An 18,607-nucleotide genomic window follows, 5' to 3' on the forward strand; every position below is an offset into this window, starting at 1 on the left:
TATTATCGTTATTTTCCCGTGTCAGTAGCAACTTGAGAAACTGCAAGTCGCTTCTGGTGTGAGAGAACTGGCCGTCTGCAAGGATGTTGCCCAGGGGATGCTCTGATGTTTTACCATCCTGTAGGAGGCTTCTCTCGTGTCCCTGCACGAGAAGCTGGAGCTGACAGATGGCAGCTCACCCCACTTCCCAGATCTGAACTGCTGATCTTTCGGTCAGAATTGTGCCACCAGGGCTCCTATTATGTTTGTAACTCACAAGGGCCCCTTGCCCACCTTTGCTAGAAGGGCGCTGAGGCCAGAGGAAGATCCCCTCCAGTGGCAGGAAAGAGGATGCAACTCTGGAGACACCCCCAAAACCAGCAGGCTTGCATTGCAGCAGAGTGGAAGGTGCCAAGAGCCCCTCCATCTGCTGACCCCCAGAGCCTTAAGCACAGCATACTCTGGGGTCAAGGAGATCTTTCTTAGCCTGGAAAGAAGCTTTGAACTTCACTGGCACAGATGATGATGTTTATTTGCACCCAGTTTTATTTCCCAGGTTGGGCCCAGCTCCAGACCTGGGAGATTTGGGCCTTGTCCTGTCCATGCTCCCAGAATGGGATGTGGCTCCCTGCCAGGGACAGAAGCTCCCTTGGGAGCAAGGAGCCATCTGTTTTTGATCATGCCCATTTTTGCCTGAAATTTGTCTCTGATGTTTCTAATTTTCTGTCCTTCCTATCCTATTGTCTTCTTCCACTTCCATACATTGCTTGTTCAAAAATAGTTCCTTGTTTATTCTGGCTAGCCTCTGGAATTGTGCATTTAATTGGACGTATCTTCCCCTATCGCTGTTTCCTTTCGCCTTCCTTCTTTCTTGGGCTACTTCCAGTGTCTCAGCAGACAACCATCTTGCCTTCTTGTTTTTCTTTTTCTTTGGGACGTACTTTGTTGCTGCCTCCTGAACAATGTTGTGGACTTCTGTCCATAGTTCTTCTGGGACTCTATTTATTAAATCTAGTCCCTGAAATCTATTCACCTCCACTGCATATTCACTGGGAATATTTGTAAGAACATATCTAATTGGTCGGTGTATTTTTCCCATTCTCTTTAGTCTGATTCTAAATTTTGCAATAAGAAGTTCGTGGTCTGAACTACAGTCAGCTCCAGGTCTTGTTTTCGCCAACTGGATGGATGTCCACCACCTTTGGCTGCAAAGGATGTAGTCAATCTGATTTCAGTGTTGACCATCTGGTGAAGTCCATGTGTAAAGCCGTCTTCTAGGTTGTTGGAAGAGAGTGTTTGTTATGCACATTGAGTTTTCCTGGCAAAATTCTATCAGCCTACGTCCTGCTTCATTTTGTTGTCCCAGACCATGCTTGCCTGTGATCCCGGTTATCATTTGACTGCCTACCTTAGCATTTCAATCTCCTGTAATGAGAATAATGTCTCTTTTCGGTGTGTTATCCACTAAGTGCTGCAGATCCTTGTAGAACTTATCTAATTCTGCTTCTTCAGCAGCTGTGGTTGGGGCGTATATTTGGATCACTGTGATGTTAAATGGCTTGCCTTTAACTCTAATTGAAATCATTCTATCATTTTTTGGGTCGTATCCAATCACTGCTTTCACAACTTTATTATTAACTATGAAGGCTACTCCATTTTTTCAGTGTTCCTCTTGTCCGCAGTAGTAGATCTGGTGGTCATCTTTTGTGAAGTGGCCCATTCCAGTTCACTGACTCCCAGAATGTCTATCTTTAATCTTGACATCTCACCGATAACCACGTCCAGTTTGCCCTGGCTCATAGATCTCACATTCCAGGTTCCTATAGTGTGTTGATCTCTAGAACATCGGATTCGTCCTTCACCTCCAGCACCGTCGGCCGTTAGACTTCCTTCTGGCTTTGAGCTAACAGCGTCATCACATCTGGGGCTACTTGGACTAATCCTCTGCTCCTCCCCAGTAGCATTTTGACCATCTTCCGACCTGGGAGTCCTATCTTCCAATGGTATACCGACATTTCTGATTGTACTGATCCATATAGTTTTCATGGCAAGAATACTGGGGTGGGTTGCCATGACCTTCCCGTCTTGGGTGGCCCTGCACGGTATAGCTCATGGCTTCATCAAGGCACTCAAGCCCCAGCACCACGTCAAGGTAACGATCCAAGCTGGAGCTGAGGAAGGAAGGTGAGGGCTAAACTGTTTTGTGGATCATGTAATGTTGGAGGCCAGAAGCAGTCGCTAGAGGGCAGCAGGCAATGTCCAGCAGGCAAGGGCCCTCAGGGACAGCGACTGTGCTGGAAAGGCCCACTCTCACAAATTTCAGCACACTGCCCCAAATTTGCTGTGAAGACTGTTCCTGTTGCTGTCCTGATTGCAATGTCCTGGGCAGAGAGGACGGAGGAAAGGAGGAAGAAGGCCTTGCTGCAAGGCAAGGATAGCCTGTACCAGGAATCATTGGGGGGGGGGGGAGCCACACACTAATGCTATAGAAAGGTCTGGCTACCTGTCCATCAGGCCTCTGGATCTGAAAAATCCTTTTCTCTGCCACAGATGGCAAAGGGCAGAAGAGGAGAAGCAAAGGAGGGGAGAGGGGGAGGCAACATCCTCTAAAAGTGACTGGGAAGAAAAATGACATTGGAAGCTTCTTGGGTGAGGGGCAGCAGGGAGGAGCTGGGAGGGGCGACACTATGGGTGGGATGCTGGACCCAATTCCCACGAGCCCTGCTCTTTGTAACCAGGAGAGGACCCGACCCCATCCAGAAGACCCTTTGCAGGCAGGGAACCAAGCGAGGAGTCGCCGAGACGCCTCAGCCAGGGAACACTATCCACACAGACAGAATGCCATCAGCCATGACCGCCTCCAGGACTCGACTAGAGGGGCACCCCTCCCTCCCGCACACCTTGGCGTAGTATTTGAAGACGTCGGAGGCAGCACTCAGCTCCAGGACCCCATAGATGACCAACTTGCAGAACCCGGCCAGAAGGTTACGGCGTTGGTGCAGGCGCTCGATGTGGAGCGCCCCACTGTCCTCCTCTTCATCCACAATGCTGTCTGAGGACAAGAAAGGGGCGCAGGAGGGATGTGAGTGGGCTTGTGTCCTGTCCCCACTCCCTCCAAGGCTCCACCCTGTCCCCCAAAGCAGGGCTGCCCCTCCCTGACCTTGATCCTGGCAGTGGCTGAAGACATGGTCCAGCAGGAAGCAAGCCATCTGAGACTGCAGAGCTGGCTCCGCTTGATAGGCCAGAGCCGCCAGCCCAGGACTCCCCTCATTGCTTCCTCCGCCTCCTTTTTTGGCCGACTGTGGGCTGAAGACCAGGAGGAGATCGCTCAGGAGAACAAAGGCCTGAGAGGGAGGCAAGGAATAATTATAATTATTAGGTACACAACAAGATTAGTACATAGCAACCAAGATCCCTATGCTGGCTGTTGTATTAGATCACACGTCGGACACTTCCCAAGTGTCTAGGACTATGTGATGTATCGGTGAATAAGACTTAGGCGATCCCTCGTAGTTCGAGGACAATTGTCTTCCATCTCGGGTGTCTTGGGGGTGGGTTCTTAGGTGGCTGAAGAGACCTATTCTTGACCCACATATTCTCCCGCAGTGAGGACTGTTAATGTGGGATTTGTGTATTGATAGTGTTTAAATGAAATTTGTGTCTTGCCTATATTGCATACTGATTGCATCATCCAGAGTGTACTATAGTCTGGAAAGAGTTAATTGCTGAGAAGCTGTGATGACCTTGATGTGTGGCTGGAGCTGGGGAGTGTCCAGACACAAGTGTGTATGCATTACTGATTGTGTTCAGTTCTGTTCTGAGTTGAGTCGAGTGCTGTCTGCCTAGAGTCCTGTGTTCGTCTGCAAGCCTGTTTGTCTTGATTATTACTGCTTACAGTAAAACTTGTATATAGTTTTACCAAAGTCTCTGGGTGTCTCTTCGTTCTTTGTTCCACTGATTCCATCCAACTACTGCTGCGCTGCTAATACTCTGACAAGGACATCGGTTTCCAGGTGGAAGGCAGTCCCAGTCAGGGTTAGCTTGACGCTCCTTCCTCTTGGCACGTTTCTCCCTTAAGCCCTCCGTTTGTGCCTCTTCGAACTCCGCAGCACTGCTGGTCTCAGCTGACCTCCAATTGGAGCGCTCAAGGGCCAGGGCTTCCCAGTTCTCAGTGTCTATGCCACAGTTTTTAAGGTTGGCTTTAAGCCCATCTTTAAGTATCCTTTCCTGCCCACCAACATTCTGTTTCCTGTTCTTGAGTTCGGAGTAGAATAGATGCTTTGGGAGACGGTGATCGGGCATTCGGACAACGTGGCCAGTCCAGCGGAGTTGATGGTGTAGGAGCATCACTTCAATGCTGGTGGTCTTTGCTTCCTCAAGCACACTGTCATTTGTCCGCCTGTCTTCCCAAGAGATTTGCAGGATTTTTCTGAGGCAACGCTGATGGAAACGCTCCAGGAGTTGGGTGTGACGTCTGTAGACCGTCCACATTTCGCAGGGTTGGGAAGGACAATGGCTTTATAAACAAGCACCTTGGTATCTCTACGGATGTCCCGATCCTCAAACACTCGGTGAATAATGTGTGCAGATCCAAGTAGGGTGGCCTTTTGCAGATGACAGGTGGTGATTTTGTCAGTGCCAATGGTTTTTAAGTGCAGGCCAAGGTCTTTAGGCACTGCACACAGTGTGCCAATCACCGCTGGGACCACCTTGACTGGCTTCTGCCAGTCTTTGCAGTTTGAGCTTTATATCCTCGTATCATGTCAGCTTTCCCAGTCGCTTCCCGTCGATTCTGCTGTCACCCGGGATTGCAACATCAACGATCCACCCTTTTCTTCCACAGTCATGAGGTCAGGAGTCTTCTGCTCCAAAACTCTGTCAGTCTGAATTCGGAAGTCCAAGAGCAGTTTGATGTGTTCATTTTCTGTAACGTTTCCAGGCTTGTGATCCCACCAGTTCTTTGTGGTAGAAAGGTGGTATTTGTAGCACAAGTTCCAAAGAATCATCTAAGCAACGGTATTCTGCCTCTGCTTGTAGTCCATCTGTGCAATCTTCTTGCAGCAGCTGAGGATGTAATCCATTGTTTCATCTGCTTCCTTGAAAAATTTACACTTTGAATCTATAACCCACTTTTCAATTCTGGCTTTGATGGCACTGGTTCTATAACGGCTTCCTCCTCTTGGGCTGCAAGAATCAGGCCCTCCGTCTCCTTTTCCAAAGTTCCATTTGAGAGTCATATCCATGTTTTTTTTATAGAATCATACAATAATAGAGTTGGAAGAGACCTCATGGGCCATTCAGTCCAATTCCCCGCCAAGAAGCAGGAAATCTTGTCAATTTTGCCCTCGATTTTCTCCAGGAACTGTCCATGGAGAGCCTTCTTTTGCTAGTTTACCCTTCTGCTTCAAAATTCAACAGAAATAAAACTAGAATTGAGAGATGATAAGCACATTCCCAGAGGTCAGGTGTATGTTGTTGGCCCAGGAGGGAACTCTTACAAACAGATCTTTGATGTGTTGGCTGGGGGATGCTGGGAGTGAATCCAAAAAGAAGATTCTATGATTATCATCAACATTATGTGATCGATCTCTTTCTCTCTCTCTCTATCAATCCCTATTATGATGCACCTCTGTCAGTTGCACTTTAGAAGTCTAAGGCCTCTGCCCTAGCAGAAATGCAAGAAGCAAAACCATGGTGATTGGTGCCCCATTTTGTGACCAATGCTAGCAGAGGCCCAGTAGCCATCCCCGCTTCTCCCTTTACAACTTGGAGCAGGTCTTGGGCCTGCCTGTCACTCACCTGCTCCTGGACCTTAGGATCCGTATCCGTGAAGCAACGCTGGCAAAGAGAACAGAAGGACTTCACTTTCTTTTTCAGGCTCAGCACCTGCTCCTGGGGGTGGAGGGGGAGAGGGGTGTTAGCAAAGTCCTGGGAGGGGGGGGAGGTGGTACGACAGAAGGGACACCTCGCACAGCCATGCTCATTCACCTGGCTGGGAGAAAGCTCATCGGCCGAACCTGAGATATGGGCCAGTTCCCAGAGCAGAGAGAAGTGACAGCAGGTCATGGCCGAGGTAACCACCTGCAAGGAGAGAAGGAAGAAGACAGGCAGTGGCCAGTTCACTTCACCCCGTCCCTCTGGGGAAGCGCAACAATGGAGTGTGGATGGGGTGAAAGTGGGGTGCAGCAAGAGCCTGCATCTCTCCCCTCCCCCTCCGCATCAGTGCCCAAAATGGGTTAAGATCCTTCATTACAATACCTCCTGTGGGACCTCTCCTGTGTCCACTGCATGGTGGAGGAGACGCTTGCAGGGCTCAAAGAAACCCCACGGAGTCAGATCGTGAGCACTGTAGGTAAGAGCAAAATAATGGAAAATGAACATGCAAAGCTACTGTGGGACTTCCGAATCCAGACTGACAAAGTTCTGGAACACAACACACCAGACATCCCAGTTGTGGAAAGGAAAAAGGTTTGGATCACTGATGTGGCCACCCCAGGTAACAGTCGCATTGACGAAAAACAACAGGAAAAACTCAGCTGCTATCAGGACCTCAAGATTGAACTTCAAAGACTCTGGCAGAAACCAGTGCAGGTGGTCCCGGTGGTGATGGGCACACTGGGTGCCGTGCCAAAAGACCTCAGCCAGCATTTGGACACAACATTGACAAAATTACGATCTGCGAACTGCAAAAGGCCACCCTGCTGGGATCTGCGTGCATCATCCGAAAATACATCACACAGTCCTAGACACTTGGGAAGTGTTCGACTTGTGATTTTGTGATATGAAATCCAGCATATCTATCTTGTTTGCTGTGTCATACAATAAAATAATAATAATAATACAATTTATTTATTACCCATATCTCATGATGGCCCAATGAAGATGTGGATCCTCCATTTAACCCACCTTACAGAAGACATATAGAGGGCAAGGCAAGCCAATCTCCCCCACAACCACTTCTGAACACCCCCCCCCCCAAAAAAAACCCAGAGCAATTGGGCTCACAAGTGGAGCAGAGTGGCACCGGTGTCCCATGAATTCACCTGTGGAAGATGGCAATGCGCTTCAGAGTGGCTGCCATGCTGTAAGCATCCTCTTCTTTCAGGACGGAATTCTGAGGCAGGAAAGGAAGGGGAAGGGGCTCACTCCTTGCTCCTCCTTCAAAGGAGTCCTGCACCCAAGCCACACCTGCCACCCTTCTCCTCCTCCCGCCTTTAGGGACAATGAGACCCAGCCAGCTTCCAAAAGCAACACAGCAGGGACAGGACACACACCAAGCCAAAAAACAAGCCAAAATCAGAAACTCCAAGAAGGATAAGGACAGGCAGGGCCACCTGCAGGGCTTCAAAGTGCCCAAAGTCAGCCCTCAGCTGGATCCAGATGAGCAAGAGAAGCCTTTGGAAGCACTCCCGAGGTTTGGGGTGGAGTGAGAGGTGGGATTAAGTAATGGAGATGAAGCCAAAGTTGGAGGGAAAGGCTTCTTTGCACATCAACTCCCTTGGTGGCAACTAATCACAGAAAAGCCCCCTTTTGCACATTTACACATTTCCTGTTTGCCAGGAAGAGAGCAACGCCCTAGTTTCCTAGGCATGGCCATGAAGCTAACAAGGACTGCAAAACCCATCGGTGGCAGGAGTCTAACACAGGGGACCAACGCCCACACTTCCTTCCACCCCACTTCCTTATCCTGCCTTCAAGCCTTGGCACCTGGAACAGCTCCTTGGCTTTGTGCTGGAACTTGTCTGCCAGGTGGTCCACCAGGCGGCTGCGGGCAAAGTCTGCGCGGCTGAAGAAGGTCAGCTCCGGACGGCAGAGCAGATGTAGCGCGCGGGATGCGGCACCCAGCACCTCCGGGTCCGAGTGCTTCTCCACCACCTCCCGAAGCTGCACCAGGAGCAGCTCTAGGTACTTGGGGGGCACACAGAGAGAGAGAGAAATAAAGAGAGAGAGGAGAAGTGGGGCTGAAGTGTCAAGAGGGAGGGCTAGAGGGAAGTTACAGGGCCCTAAAGGCACTTCAATGCCTTTCTGCTCTCCCCTCTGGGAGAATAGCTAGCACAAGACCAAGTGGGACCCAGATCCCACACCAGATGCCCTTCAGGCCCAAGCTGCAGCCCCTCTGTGGGACTGGGGCAGTGGCAGGCAGGCCCTTGCTTACCTTCTCCAGGCGCCCCGTGCTGTAAAGGGCCAGGTCAAAGTAGCCAGGGGCCTCTAGCAGGGAGACCACCTTCTCAGCGTCAGCAGAGAACTGCCAAGAGAACGAGGAGATCCTGAGCCCTCAAGGGCCCCAAAGGGGAAACCTGCCCCATTCCAGAGGAAAGTGACCTCACGCTTTCTGTCCCAGTGGCCACCCGCAAACTGAGAGCTCAGGCGCACAGAACGAAAGGTCCACCAAAAGGGAAAAGGTTCTGCATGGGTCAAGTCTCACCTTGGCGATCAGTTGAGGCAGCAGTGGGATGAGGTGCTGGGTGAGCCTCCGGCGGTCCTCTGCTTGCATCTTGCGCTCCCGGGCAGAGAATGCCTGGCAGAGCAGAAGAGCGAAAGAGGAAAGGAAACCCCACTGTACATCCGAACCCTCTCCACCTGCAAGACACCCCAGTTTCCTGTTCCTGCTGCCCCGCTAGATACCTTCTTTCCAGAGGCCCTGCCGACGGGAGGATGTCCCTCTGTGGCCTGGCGCATACTGGACACTAGGATCATGATGAGGGCATTCTCCTGCCGGTCGCCCAGCCCTGGGGAGAGAGGAAGGAGTGAGCGAAAAGCCCGGATCCCCACCCCTTGAGGCAGCGCAGGCAAACCGGGGGGGGGGGGGGGGTGCTGAGAAGGTATGTGAGGAGGGCAGGGTGGTCTTAAGCAGTCCTCCACCCGGGTTCATCCTCCCCTGATGCTGCCCCTCTCCTTGGTCCTTATTTATTTATTTACATCATTTATATTCCGCCCTTCTCACCCCGAAGGGGACTCAGGGCGGATCGCATTACACATATTAGGCAAACATTCAATGCCTTTTTAACACAGGACAAAGACAAACAAACATAGCTCCGAGCGGGCCTCGAACTTATGACCTCCTGGTCAGTGACTCATTGCTCTCCCGTCTGCGCCACAGCCCTGGGCTGTGGAGCTCAACTTATCACAGTTGAGCTCCAGGACTAGGACCAGGATGCTTCAACACAGCAAGAGCATCATACCCACAGCAGCAATCCCTGTCAAAGCCCCCTCCCAGTTCCTAGCTCACCTTCCAGCGGGGGCTCCTCCAGCAGGAGCCCAGTCAGCACCGGCCAGTCCTTCAGGAGCGGAGCTGCGCAGTCCCACAGGCTGTCCACCAAATAGGCCGCATGGTCATGGAACTGAGGTGAAAGAAGGAGAGCTGCCAAAGAAGGCCCCAATGGGTGGCCATCCACCGAAAGGGTGAGCCACAAGGGCCACCTTTGCTCAAGCAACCTCCGAATGGGCCACAAGGGAAGGGCAATCACAAATGCCCTTGGGTACAACAGGGTCACCTGATGCGGCGTGCTTGCTTGCTTTTGAGTTCAGTCATATCATCCTCAAGTTAGAAGACACCCCAAAGTCCAAACCCCTTCTGCCAGGCAGGAAGACACAAACAAAGCACTCCCAAAAGATGGCCAGGGAGGCAGGGAAGATTATACGCAATGCTGCTTTTGCAAAACTCTGCTGTGGGAAGCTGTTGTTACTGAAGAGATCCAGTCTTCCTATTTCCCCCAACAAAAGGGCTCACACCTATGAAATATGCTTCTGTCTCTCCAGTGCATAGTCTGAGAGCCATGATGTGCTTGGATTGTGTGTTTCTGTCTGGCAGAATGGGGTCTGACACACAACCTTTGAGGTCCCTTCCAGCTCTACGATATGTATGATCAAAATGCATGACGCACCTCACTTCTTGCTGCTTTATACACAATATTAAAGATGAAGAACACATTTCCCCACTCCAAACTCATTCAGCCTCTCCATTCAGCCTCAGCCGCAAACTCATGAAGGGAGTGAGGGAGGGCGGGCAATGGTGACATGCTCCCCAGCCCTCCCTCAAGTGAACATGGGCCGCAATGAAGGCCACTCAGCAGCAGCCCAGGGTGCTCTCTCTCTCTCTGTCTCCAAGACTGTCACTACAGCTCAGCAAACCCCAGCAGGATGTTTGGCTCACCTCACTTTCGATGAAGAAGCAGAGCAGCGACTGAAGGAAGGTGCGGGAGTCCTCACTGCATCCTTCGGCTTCTCCGCTGGCATAGGTTGCAGGCGCCAACAGCCTGGAGAGCAAAGCGGTCCCACCAGGGAGTCAGCAGCAGCAGAGAGAGGGAAGGCTGGGGGCAGAAGGGGCCAGACCCTGGGGTCAGCGCAGCACTCACTTCCTGTGTAAGAATTCCCCCGCAGCAGAGGCCATGGGGCGGCTGGAAGCATAAACCAGTGGGAAAATGCTTTCGCAGTCCGAGTCGGTCAGCACATCCTCCATGTTCCTGTGCAGAGATCAGGCATATGGGGCAAAAGGCAGGGGCTCTGCCGCACAAAAGGTCCCTCTCTCTGTCCCCAATGACCAGGGCAGGGGACACCGCTGTCAGAGGGCCTCTACTGACAGCCAGTGCAGATGGCACCAAGATAAAGGGTGCAGTTGGAGGTCACTTCTTATCATAGAGCCCCCACCCCAAGCACCCCTGTCCCGGGGCCCCACTCACTGGAGGATGAGGGTGAGCAGCCTGACCGCCTCCACTGCCACCTGGAGCTCTTTGTCCAGCACCATGGACACCATCCGCTCCTGAGAGGGAGAAACAGCAGAGGGACCAGAAGCGTGGGCTGGATCTGTGTATGAAGCCAGACTCCCACCCAGAGTGGCCAACCTTTGACACCAGATAAAGGTGTAACACAAAAATAATACCCCTCTTTCCACATGACTCTGCATGGCTGAAGGGATCTTTAAGAGGCCAAACAAAGCTTTTTGGACTCCTCTTGCCTTTGGTTCCCCCATCAGGCTGGAAAGCTCCCTGCCTCCATCTCCCATGAGGCATTCCCTTCTGGGGTTCTTTTGGCTAGGCTTTGGGCACTAGCCAGACAAGTATGGACCCTTGGATGGACCAGGAAACCCTTGTGAGCAGGATGCCACAAAAGGCTGCAGCAATAGGAATAGGGTGGTCTACCTCCACAAAGCCACTTCACAAGACCCTCACATATTCTGAGAAAAATACACAAGAGGCCAGTGCCCTCCCTGGCGGGCGGCTGGAGGCCCAAAGGCCTCTCACCTTGAAGCGGCTGGTGAAGAGCTCCATCCGGGCCGCTGTCTCCTTGTCACGGTAGAGCCCTTTCAGAGCCAGCAGGCACTTGAGGCGGACCTCCCCTTGCTGTAAGAAATAATAGGGGGAGAATGGGAAGAGAGGCCTTCAGACAGTCTCTGCTCGCTCCCAGCATCTTCCAAAGGGAAGAGCAAGGCCTGAGGCCGAGATGGGAAACAGCCCCAGCCGCCTCCCTCATGGCTCAGGGCTGGGATCTGTACTGCAACTGCCCAGTCAGAGGGGTTCCACAGGGGCTAGAATCAAAAGACTCCCCTGTCAGTTTACGACGTCTAGCAGATCAGGACTGCAATTTGGAAGTCCAAATTTCCTAAATTCCCATTTTGCATCCTAATATCTCTTGCCGAAATGGCCATGGCAATACTTGACAGCAACACTACAAACATGACCAGCAAAATGGCAGGCAACATGCTCCAAGGAACCAGGCAGAGGCACATCCTGTTGCAGAGGAAAGAAAAGCCAGCGCGGTCTGTCTGTTTTGCCCCCCAACCATCCCCTCTTGCCCGTTTGCCAAGTGAGAAAGGGCCCCATCACCGCCTCAGAGTAAGCCATCCACAAGAGGCTCCAAGCAGAAGGGGCCAGTCTTGTCCATCCAGGTGGATGAGCATGTGAAGCCTCAGCCTATCCTGGGAGGCCCTGAGCTCCTTCTCATCTGTGAGCAGAACCTCTGAGATGTGGAACTACCCCACTGCCCCGTCCCCCTCTCCCGCCTGCTCCCCACCTTGTCATGCAGTGTCCAGCCAATGTACTTGAGGTAGCCATCCGTCAGGAAGGAGGTGCTGTAGTACTGCATCCACTGGCCCATCTCCTCAATGCAAATGGCACGGATTTCAGGGACCAGGTCACTTCACCAGCAAATAACAGGGAGGGATTAAGCCAGGCACTCTATTTCTCCCCAGGCATCTGAATATGGGCCTTCCTTTCTCACATTTAAGTGCAACACCCAAGAAGTATAGCTTACAGCCTTTTGGTCTAAAACACTGGCTCTGATGCTGATGAGGGCAGAACCAAGTGGGATACAGAGTTGGAAGGTCTTTTATAAGCCAACCAATGACAAACTGCCCTAGACTTGCTATCTAAAATATGGCAGACCTAAAATGATGCTTGTTTCAGCTAAAAGAACCCTGCTATTTCATGTGTATTGGGCACCACCTAACCACAGAAGCATGGGCTACTTCAACTTAGAGTGGGGTGATGTAATATGTGCACTAGGTAAGGATGCTCAGTGGTCACTCCTTTTTGGTCAGAAGCACTTTATGTAAATACACAAACAGTTTTACATAATGTCACTGCCATATGGAGTTTTACAGCCAACCAGCCAGTGTAGCTGAAAGGTTTCTACTTCAAATAAATGCCTTCTAAGACATATGGTTAACTTGCATTAATCCCCCTCCTTCTTTCTTTGCATTTATGCTACTAAAAATAGTAAAAAAAAAAAAAAAGTAAAGGTTTCCCCTGACGTTAAGTCCAGTCATGTCTGACTCTGGGGGTTGGTGCTCATCTCCATTTTTAAGCTGAAGAGCCGGCGTTGTATGCAGACACCTCCAAGGTCATGTGGCCGGCATGACTGCATGGAGCGCCGTTACCTTCCCGCCAGAGCGGTACCTATTGATCTACTCACATTGGCATGTTTCCGAACTGCTAGGTTGGCAGGAGCTGGAGCTAACAGCGGCTGCTCACGCCACTCCCGGAGTTTGAACCTGGGACCTTTCGGTAAGAATGCTAAAAAAAGTGTGTGTGTGGGGGGGGGGGGAGAGGCTTTGCCCCGTTCTCTACCAGCACTTTGCTCTCAGCTTGCTCACCGGTAGCGATGGACAAAGACTCCCTTGAAGATGGCATTCATCAGGCTCTCCAGCTCTTCCTGTTTCTCTTGGAACTGGGAAAACATGAAAGCGGCGGGGGGGGGGGGGGTTGTGATTCTCATTCCACAAACGCAGAAGATAGATAGGGCAAGGGATCACCCACCAACCCTTAGGTAGTTGGGCAAAGTCCACGGCAAAAGGAGCCCCAAAGCACAAGGCACCACAAAGAAACAGGATGAGGGAGTCCTGGAAGCAAAGCACAGGACACCAGCTGGGCCTTCCCTCGCCAAGGCTCTCCATCAGAGTAGAAGTGCCTCAAAAGCTGTAAGGAGCAAACCGTGCTGAGGACTCCTCCGAGCCCCACAATCCAATTCGTACTAAAATTCACTTATGAGAAGAAAACATTCATAACAACTCCACTGTCCTTTTTTAAAAGAGTCTCAAGACCCTGAAATAGCAAGATGCCCCTCCAAATAGACTCCAATCCATCATTGGGAAAGGGAGAGGCTATGTGACCTCTTCTTTCCCCCTATAGTCAAACACAACAAGCAGCCTTAAAGGAAATTGGCAAAAAATTACACACTAGTTAATTACTAGTGTTACTACATTTGGAAGGACTCTGAAAGTATTTACAGCACAGCAAAAAGAATCAAGGTGGCCCCTGTCTCCAGTCTCACTCTACATTTTGGTGATCCTATCGCAGTGGTGCACAACCTGCGGCCCTTCAGATGTCTGGGCCTCCAACTCCCAGAAGCCCTAGCCAGTTTGCCCAGTGGTCAGGAATTCTGAGAACTGGAGTCCAAAACAACTGAAGGGCCACAGGTTGGACACCTCTGTTCTATAGCATTGTACCCGGAGGAAATGCCAATACAATCAGAGGACATAAGGTTTATTCAGTTACAACTGACAACAAAACAATAGGGAACTCATGACAGACAAAAAGGAATGCTTCTTTAAGTTGATAATGGAAGCAAGAATATTGGCACCATAGTATGTAGTGAGTGTTAATTATTAGTCAAGGAGGAGGATTAAAGGAGGATTGAACAAATTTATGAAGAACCTGCCAGTGAGGTTGGCAATGCATCCTTCCAGGAGTAGGAACGAGGAGGCCAAGAGGAAATTTTGGGGGTTGTTCATGTGCTTCCTTAAAAATACTGAATATGCAGGTGGCATGATTATGTTTTTTGCCAAAGGAAGAGGGTAACCACACCTGCAGCAAGGGCAAGCTAGGCTGTAAACAGCTGTAAACTGGCTGGATTTCTGGGAGTCGTAAGCCAAAACACTGGGGACCCACAGGTTGATGTGACCAAAATATGCATATATGATATGTGGTATGAATGGAAGAGTGAAAGAGAGCTAGAAATTTGAAGACACCAGTCTGTAGACTAAGGCCTGCAAACCATTAACTACCTGCTCAGAAATTGTAATTAAAACCTGCTAATGAGACCTGAAATAGTTGACCTGCCCGGCAAACTGTGATAAGAACTGTGACTGATAAGAGAAATGTTTACATATGTTAACATCTGTCAACATTTGCTAACTTGATGAACTTTTGGGGCAGAGCTGCTTGTGTTTGCTAACACCAATCAAGAGGAATCAACATCTGGTCCAGGAAACTGAGGATATTCCATGATAGAAGATGTCTATGATTCATTTACAACTTTGGGACAACATCATCAGCAAAATATTGCTATATAAGTGACCTTATGACAGACCAGAAGGTGTGACAGATAGTGACGCTGTTCACCCGCCATGCTCAGTGGAGCTGGTGTCCTTGGGAGTGGCAGATCTGCTCTGGGAAAGCAGGATTCTGTTCACTTTTTTGGGGCCTCTTTTTCTCATGGGAAGATAAAAGAGTGCGTTTTGAAGTCATGGTCTTTTTGAAGTTTTGGCGTTTTGGAACTATGTCTTGGCAGGCAGCAGTGGAAGCTGGGTCTGGCCTAAGCAGGTGCTTCTCCAAGGAGGGAGAAAGAATATGGTAATATTTGTGTGCATGAAGATGGATGCATGTTGTGTGTGAATGATGAATGAAAATGTAACCCCCCCCCCCCTGTTTGTTTCTTAGCCAATGTAACTGTAGGTTGTTTGTGAATCCAATGTAGTTGCATAGAATCTGTATGTTTGTATGTCTAAATGTTGTTCTTTGTTGCTCTGTAAAAGTTCTGCTATACCTCTCAGACTGAAATTGCAATAAAAAGAACCTATGCTTTAAAGTTATTGAAAAGTTATTCATAACATTTTTGGTGTCAGAAGTGGGATATTCTGTTCAGTCTGAGCAGGATGTTTTCACTTTTGTTGTAAAAGTCTTCATGACATTGAGAACCACTGAGCTAGAGGGAAGGACTTGTGGTCTTAGATGTCTCTACACTAATGCAGATTGTGAGAAAGAAACAAGATGCATTTGAACTCTTCATTCTGCAAAGCAATTATGACATGATGCCATTCACTGAAACCTACTCAGAAGACCCACAAATGAAATGCACTGATAGAAGCTATGGTCAATTCCAGAGAAACAAACCAAGCAGGAAAAGAAGAGTTGTATCATAGGTTAGGTCAAGAAAGCTGACGCCTGGGAAGAGATCTATGACTTTCATTCTGGAAGCCAGTTTGAGAGCCTTTGGGAAATAATTAAGGGGAAAGAAACAATGGGGAGGTCATTGTGAAGGTAAAGCCAGGCTTTACCTTCACAATGGAGGATGTCTTTCTGGAACAGATGACCACACATTTGGAAAGGAGATATGTGATTATAATTGGAGACTTCAACTGTTCTGATATTTGTTGGAAGTCCACCTCTGCCAAGATTATCAGGTCCAACCAATTCCCCACTTGCATACAATTTCCTCATCCGTATAACAGAGGAAACAACAAGGGAACAAGCTAGCTAGTCAGAGCTGGAAGAGACCATGAGGGGTACTAGTCCAACCGCCTGCTGTTTTAGATCTGATCCTAACCCACAGAGAATGAGCTGGCAAATAGGGTGAAAGTGACAGACTCCCTAAATGAACGTGACCATGCTTTTTTAGAGTTTGATATATAATGGAAGGGGGAAGTCAAGCTGAGTCAAAGGAATTGTAATGTGCTGGGACATCTCTGGTGCTGGGAATAACTTCCTGAAGAACTTGGGATTGTGGATTCTTGCAGGTCAGAATTCAAGAGGGAGACTGATAAAGTGAAAGGTGTCCAGAGGAGGACAATTAAACTTGTCTGGAAACCTTGGATCCCTTTGAACAGAACAGAAGGCTAAGAGGAGACATGAGAGACATGTTTAATCATCCAAATGGATGTCACAAGGAAGAATCATAGAATTGGAAGAGACCTCATGGGCCATCCAGTCCAACCCCCTGCCAAGAAGCAGGCTTCCTTTCTTTAGCCCTAGAGGTTCAAATTACAAGAAAGGATATTTCACCTGAACATTAGGAAGACTTTCATGAGCATAAGAAGAGTAAAACACTCTGTCTGTCTGGTTGAGGCTCCTTCTTTGGAGGCTTATAAACAGAGGCTGGATGGCCATCTGTCAGAGGTGCTTTGATTGTGCTTTTCCTGCCTGGCAGAATAGGGTTGGATTGGATGGCTCTTGGGGTTCCCTTCTAACAGTATGATCATATGATTCAATGTGGGATGATGTCTCCCTCCCTAAAACTCTGTGTAATCGCCTCTCCCAGGTGGAGAACTAGAGGAACTCACCTCTCTGCGCTGCTCAAGCAGCTCTTCCATTTTCTCTGGGGCCCTGCGGTTGAGTCCCTTGGCCCGCTCAGCCTCATACTGCCGCTGACGGTTGTCTTTCTGCACGCTGATGCTCAGGGCCACACGCACCAGGGCCGTCATCAGCTTCATGGCTGGAGAAAAGATCAAGGTGTTTCGGGGGGTGGGGGAACAGAAGACAATTCTTTCCCATCTCTCTCCGTCCGCTTCCCTCACTCAGCCACCTGCCCGCTTTCTCACCTGCCAGGGTGCTGGTGTGGCGGAAGGCACGCACTTGCGAATCAGACATGCCAGTCAGCAGGGCCACAAGGCTGTCCATCAGGTACTCGTCATAGATCACACCATGCTGGGCCCGGCGCACCAGGACTGCAATTAGCTCACAGAACCCCACCCGGAAGCGCCGCCAGGCAGGGCTGTTCAGGGACAGTGGGTACTCGGCAGACTCCTGCCAAGGAAGGAGAAGGTCCGGATGAGGAGTCCAGCGAGTGCCTCTGCTTCCCTCCTCAGAGACATCTAGCCTCACCCCTGGGATCTATCCACACCCCTCGCCTCCTCTCTCACCTCGTCAAAGGATTCCGTCAGCCGTTGGATGATCTCCGAATTCTGAAGGCCACTGAGCATCTCCAAAGTCACCGTCCCTTTCAACGAGAGGGAGGGAAAGGCAAATGACACTCTATAGACCCACAGAGGTGGAAGGGACCCAAGGGCCATCCACTCCAACCCACGCAATCTGCTCTGACAAACGCCCATGCAGGCTGTGCTTAAACACCTCCAGAGAAGGAAACTCCAATGGACTCCCAGGCGTCAGCCAATTCCACTGTATCTGAACAGCCCCTTGCTGTCAGGAAGCTCTTCCCAGCGCCAGAGACATCTTGGGAGCAGCACAACCCACCATGTAATATGGAACGCACAAAACCTTTGAAGGTGGCCAAGGGGACATTCACTTGCTCTCCTCCAGAAACCCACCTTTGCAGCCACATGAGCGCACCAAGAAGTTGACCAGCTCCAGGAATCCTCCCTCCTTGTCTTGCTTGTAGCCCTCCAGCCAGTCATCCACCAGAGACTGGGAAAGAGGGAAAGGAAGGGGTGACTAGGGGCAGACATGGCCGGATGGCAAGGAGCAAGACAAGGGCTCTCTGGCCCCACCTGACCCAGTTTTGGCCATTCCCCTCCCCAATGACAGAAACTCTTGTGCCCTGAGCACTCCCTCCCCTCAGCGTGGGAACACTCAGGACTGACAACAGAGTGAAGCATAGCCAGGGCTAAAGACAAGTGAAAGATTACACAAAAAAGTCTCTAAAGTGGATTCTTCATGTTTGTGTGTCAGGCTTCTAGAGGCAGAGAGAGGCCTCATGGTGCTCCCTTCTCAAAGGGTTGTTGCTGCTGTTGTCACTTGTACTCTGCTTCTTCCCTCCAAAAAAGAGAATCAAAGGGACAATAAAGGCACGCTAAAGTGACCCCTTCATGCAGACAGGTAGCAACCCTTGAGTTCCATGGATCTCTGCCAAGGGCTCTTCTTCATCCCAAAGCCCCCAGAAGGGAAAAGCCCCACAGGACTCCCCCCCCCCCAATTTCTTCTGCGCCTGCTCACCTCTGTGGCACTCTTCCCCGAGGACACCGCCTGGAAGAGGCTCCCTCCTGCTGCTGCTTCTTCTTCTCCTCTTCTGCCTCCTTTGGGGTGCTTCCGAGAACCCTTACCCGCCTCCTCCGGGGCAGTCCCTCTTCTCCGGGGTCTCTTTGCCGCCTGAGGGATGGAGGGGGATTACTTCCTCGCTCCTCGGGACCCCTCCTCTACTTAATTCCCTACTTAATTTAGCAGTTGGGGGGATGTGGATT

At 50.4% G+C, this 18,607-nt stretch overlaps 1 protein-coding gene across 3 annotated transcripts in view; it reads right to left on the reverse strand.

Annotated features, from left to right (window-relative positions):
- stag3 (STAG3 cohesin complex component) overlaps positions 1-18,607 on the reverse strand; it is a 32,924-nt gene that overhangs the window by 9,145 nt on the left and 5,172 nt on the right. For 2 of the 3 annotated variants that reach the window (XM_062979245.1, XM_062979244.1), the window contains exons 2-23: positions 18,363-18,515; positions 17,738-17,834; positions 17,333-17,409; positions 17,012-17,216; positions 16,754-16,905; positions 13,070-13,143; positions 11,989-12,112; positions 11,220-11,318; positions 10,659-10,738; positions 10,335-10,442; positions 10,133-10,235; positions 9,209-9,320; positions 8,605-8,708; positions 8,405-8,497; positions 8,135-8,224; positions 7,687-7,887; positions 7,023-7,093; positions 6,238-6,325; positions 5,968-6,060; positions 5,779-5,871; positions 3,140-3,323; positions 2,880-3,031 (exon numbers count right to left, since the gene is read on the reverse strand). In XM_062979245.1, coding sequence (XP_062835315.1) covers positions 2,880-3,031; positions 3,140-3,323; positions 5,779-5,871; positions 5,968-6,060; positions 6,238-6,325; positions 7,023-7,093; positions 7,687-7,887; positions 8,135-8,224; positions 8,405-8,497; positions 8,605-8,708; positions 9,209-9,320; positions 10,133-10,235; positions 10,335-10,442; positions 10,659-10,738; positions 11,220-11,318; positions 11,989-12,112; positions 13,070-13,143; positions 16,754-16,905; positions 17,012-17,216; positions 17,333-17,409; positions 17,738-17,834; positions 18,363-18,515 — 2,553 coding nt within the window. The remainder of the gene's footprint in view (positions 1-2,879; positions 3,032-3,139; positions 3,324-5,778; positions 5,872-5,967; positions 6,061-6,237; positions 6,326-7,022; positions 7,094-7,686; positions 7,888-8,134; positions 8,225-8,404; positions 8,498-8,604; positions 8,709-9,208; positions 9,321-10,132; positions 10,236-10,334; positions 10,443-10,658; positions 10,739-11,219; positions 11,319-11,988; positions 12,113-13,069; positions 13,144-16,753; positions 16,906-17,011; positions 17,217-17,332; positions 17,410-17,737; positions 17,835-18,362; positions 18,516-18,607) is intronic. The other variant, XM_062979246.1, reaches the window with a different exon arrangement.

Source organism: Anolis carolinensis, chromosome 4 (genome assembly GCF_035594765.1).
Source record: "Anolis carolinensis isolate JA03-04 chromosome 4, rAnoCar3.1.pri, whole genome shotgun sequence".
Taxonomy (NCBI): Eukaryota; Metazoa; Chordata; class Lepidosauria; order Squamata; family Dactyloidae; genus Anolis; species Anolis carolinensis.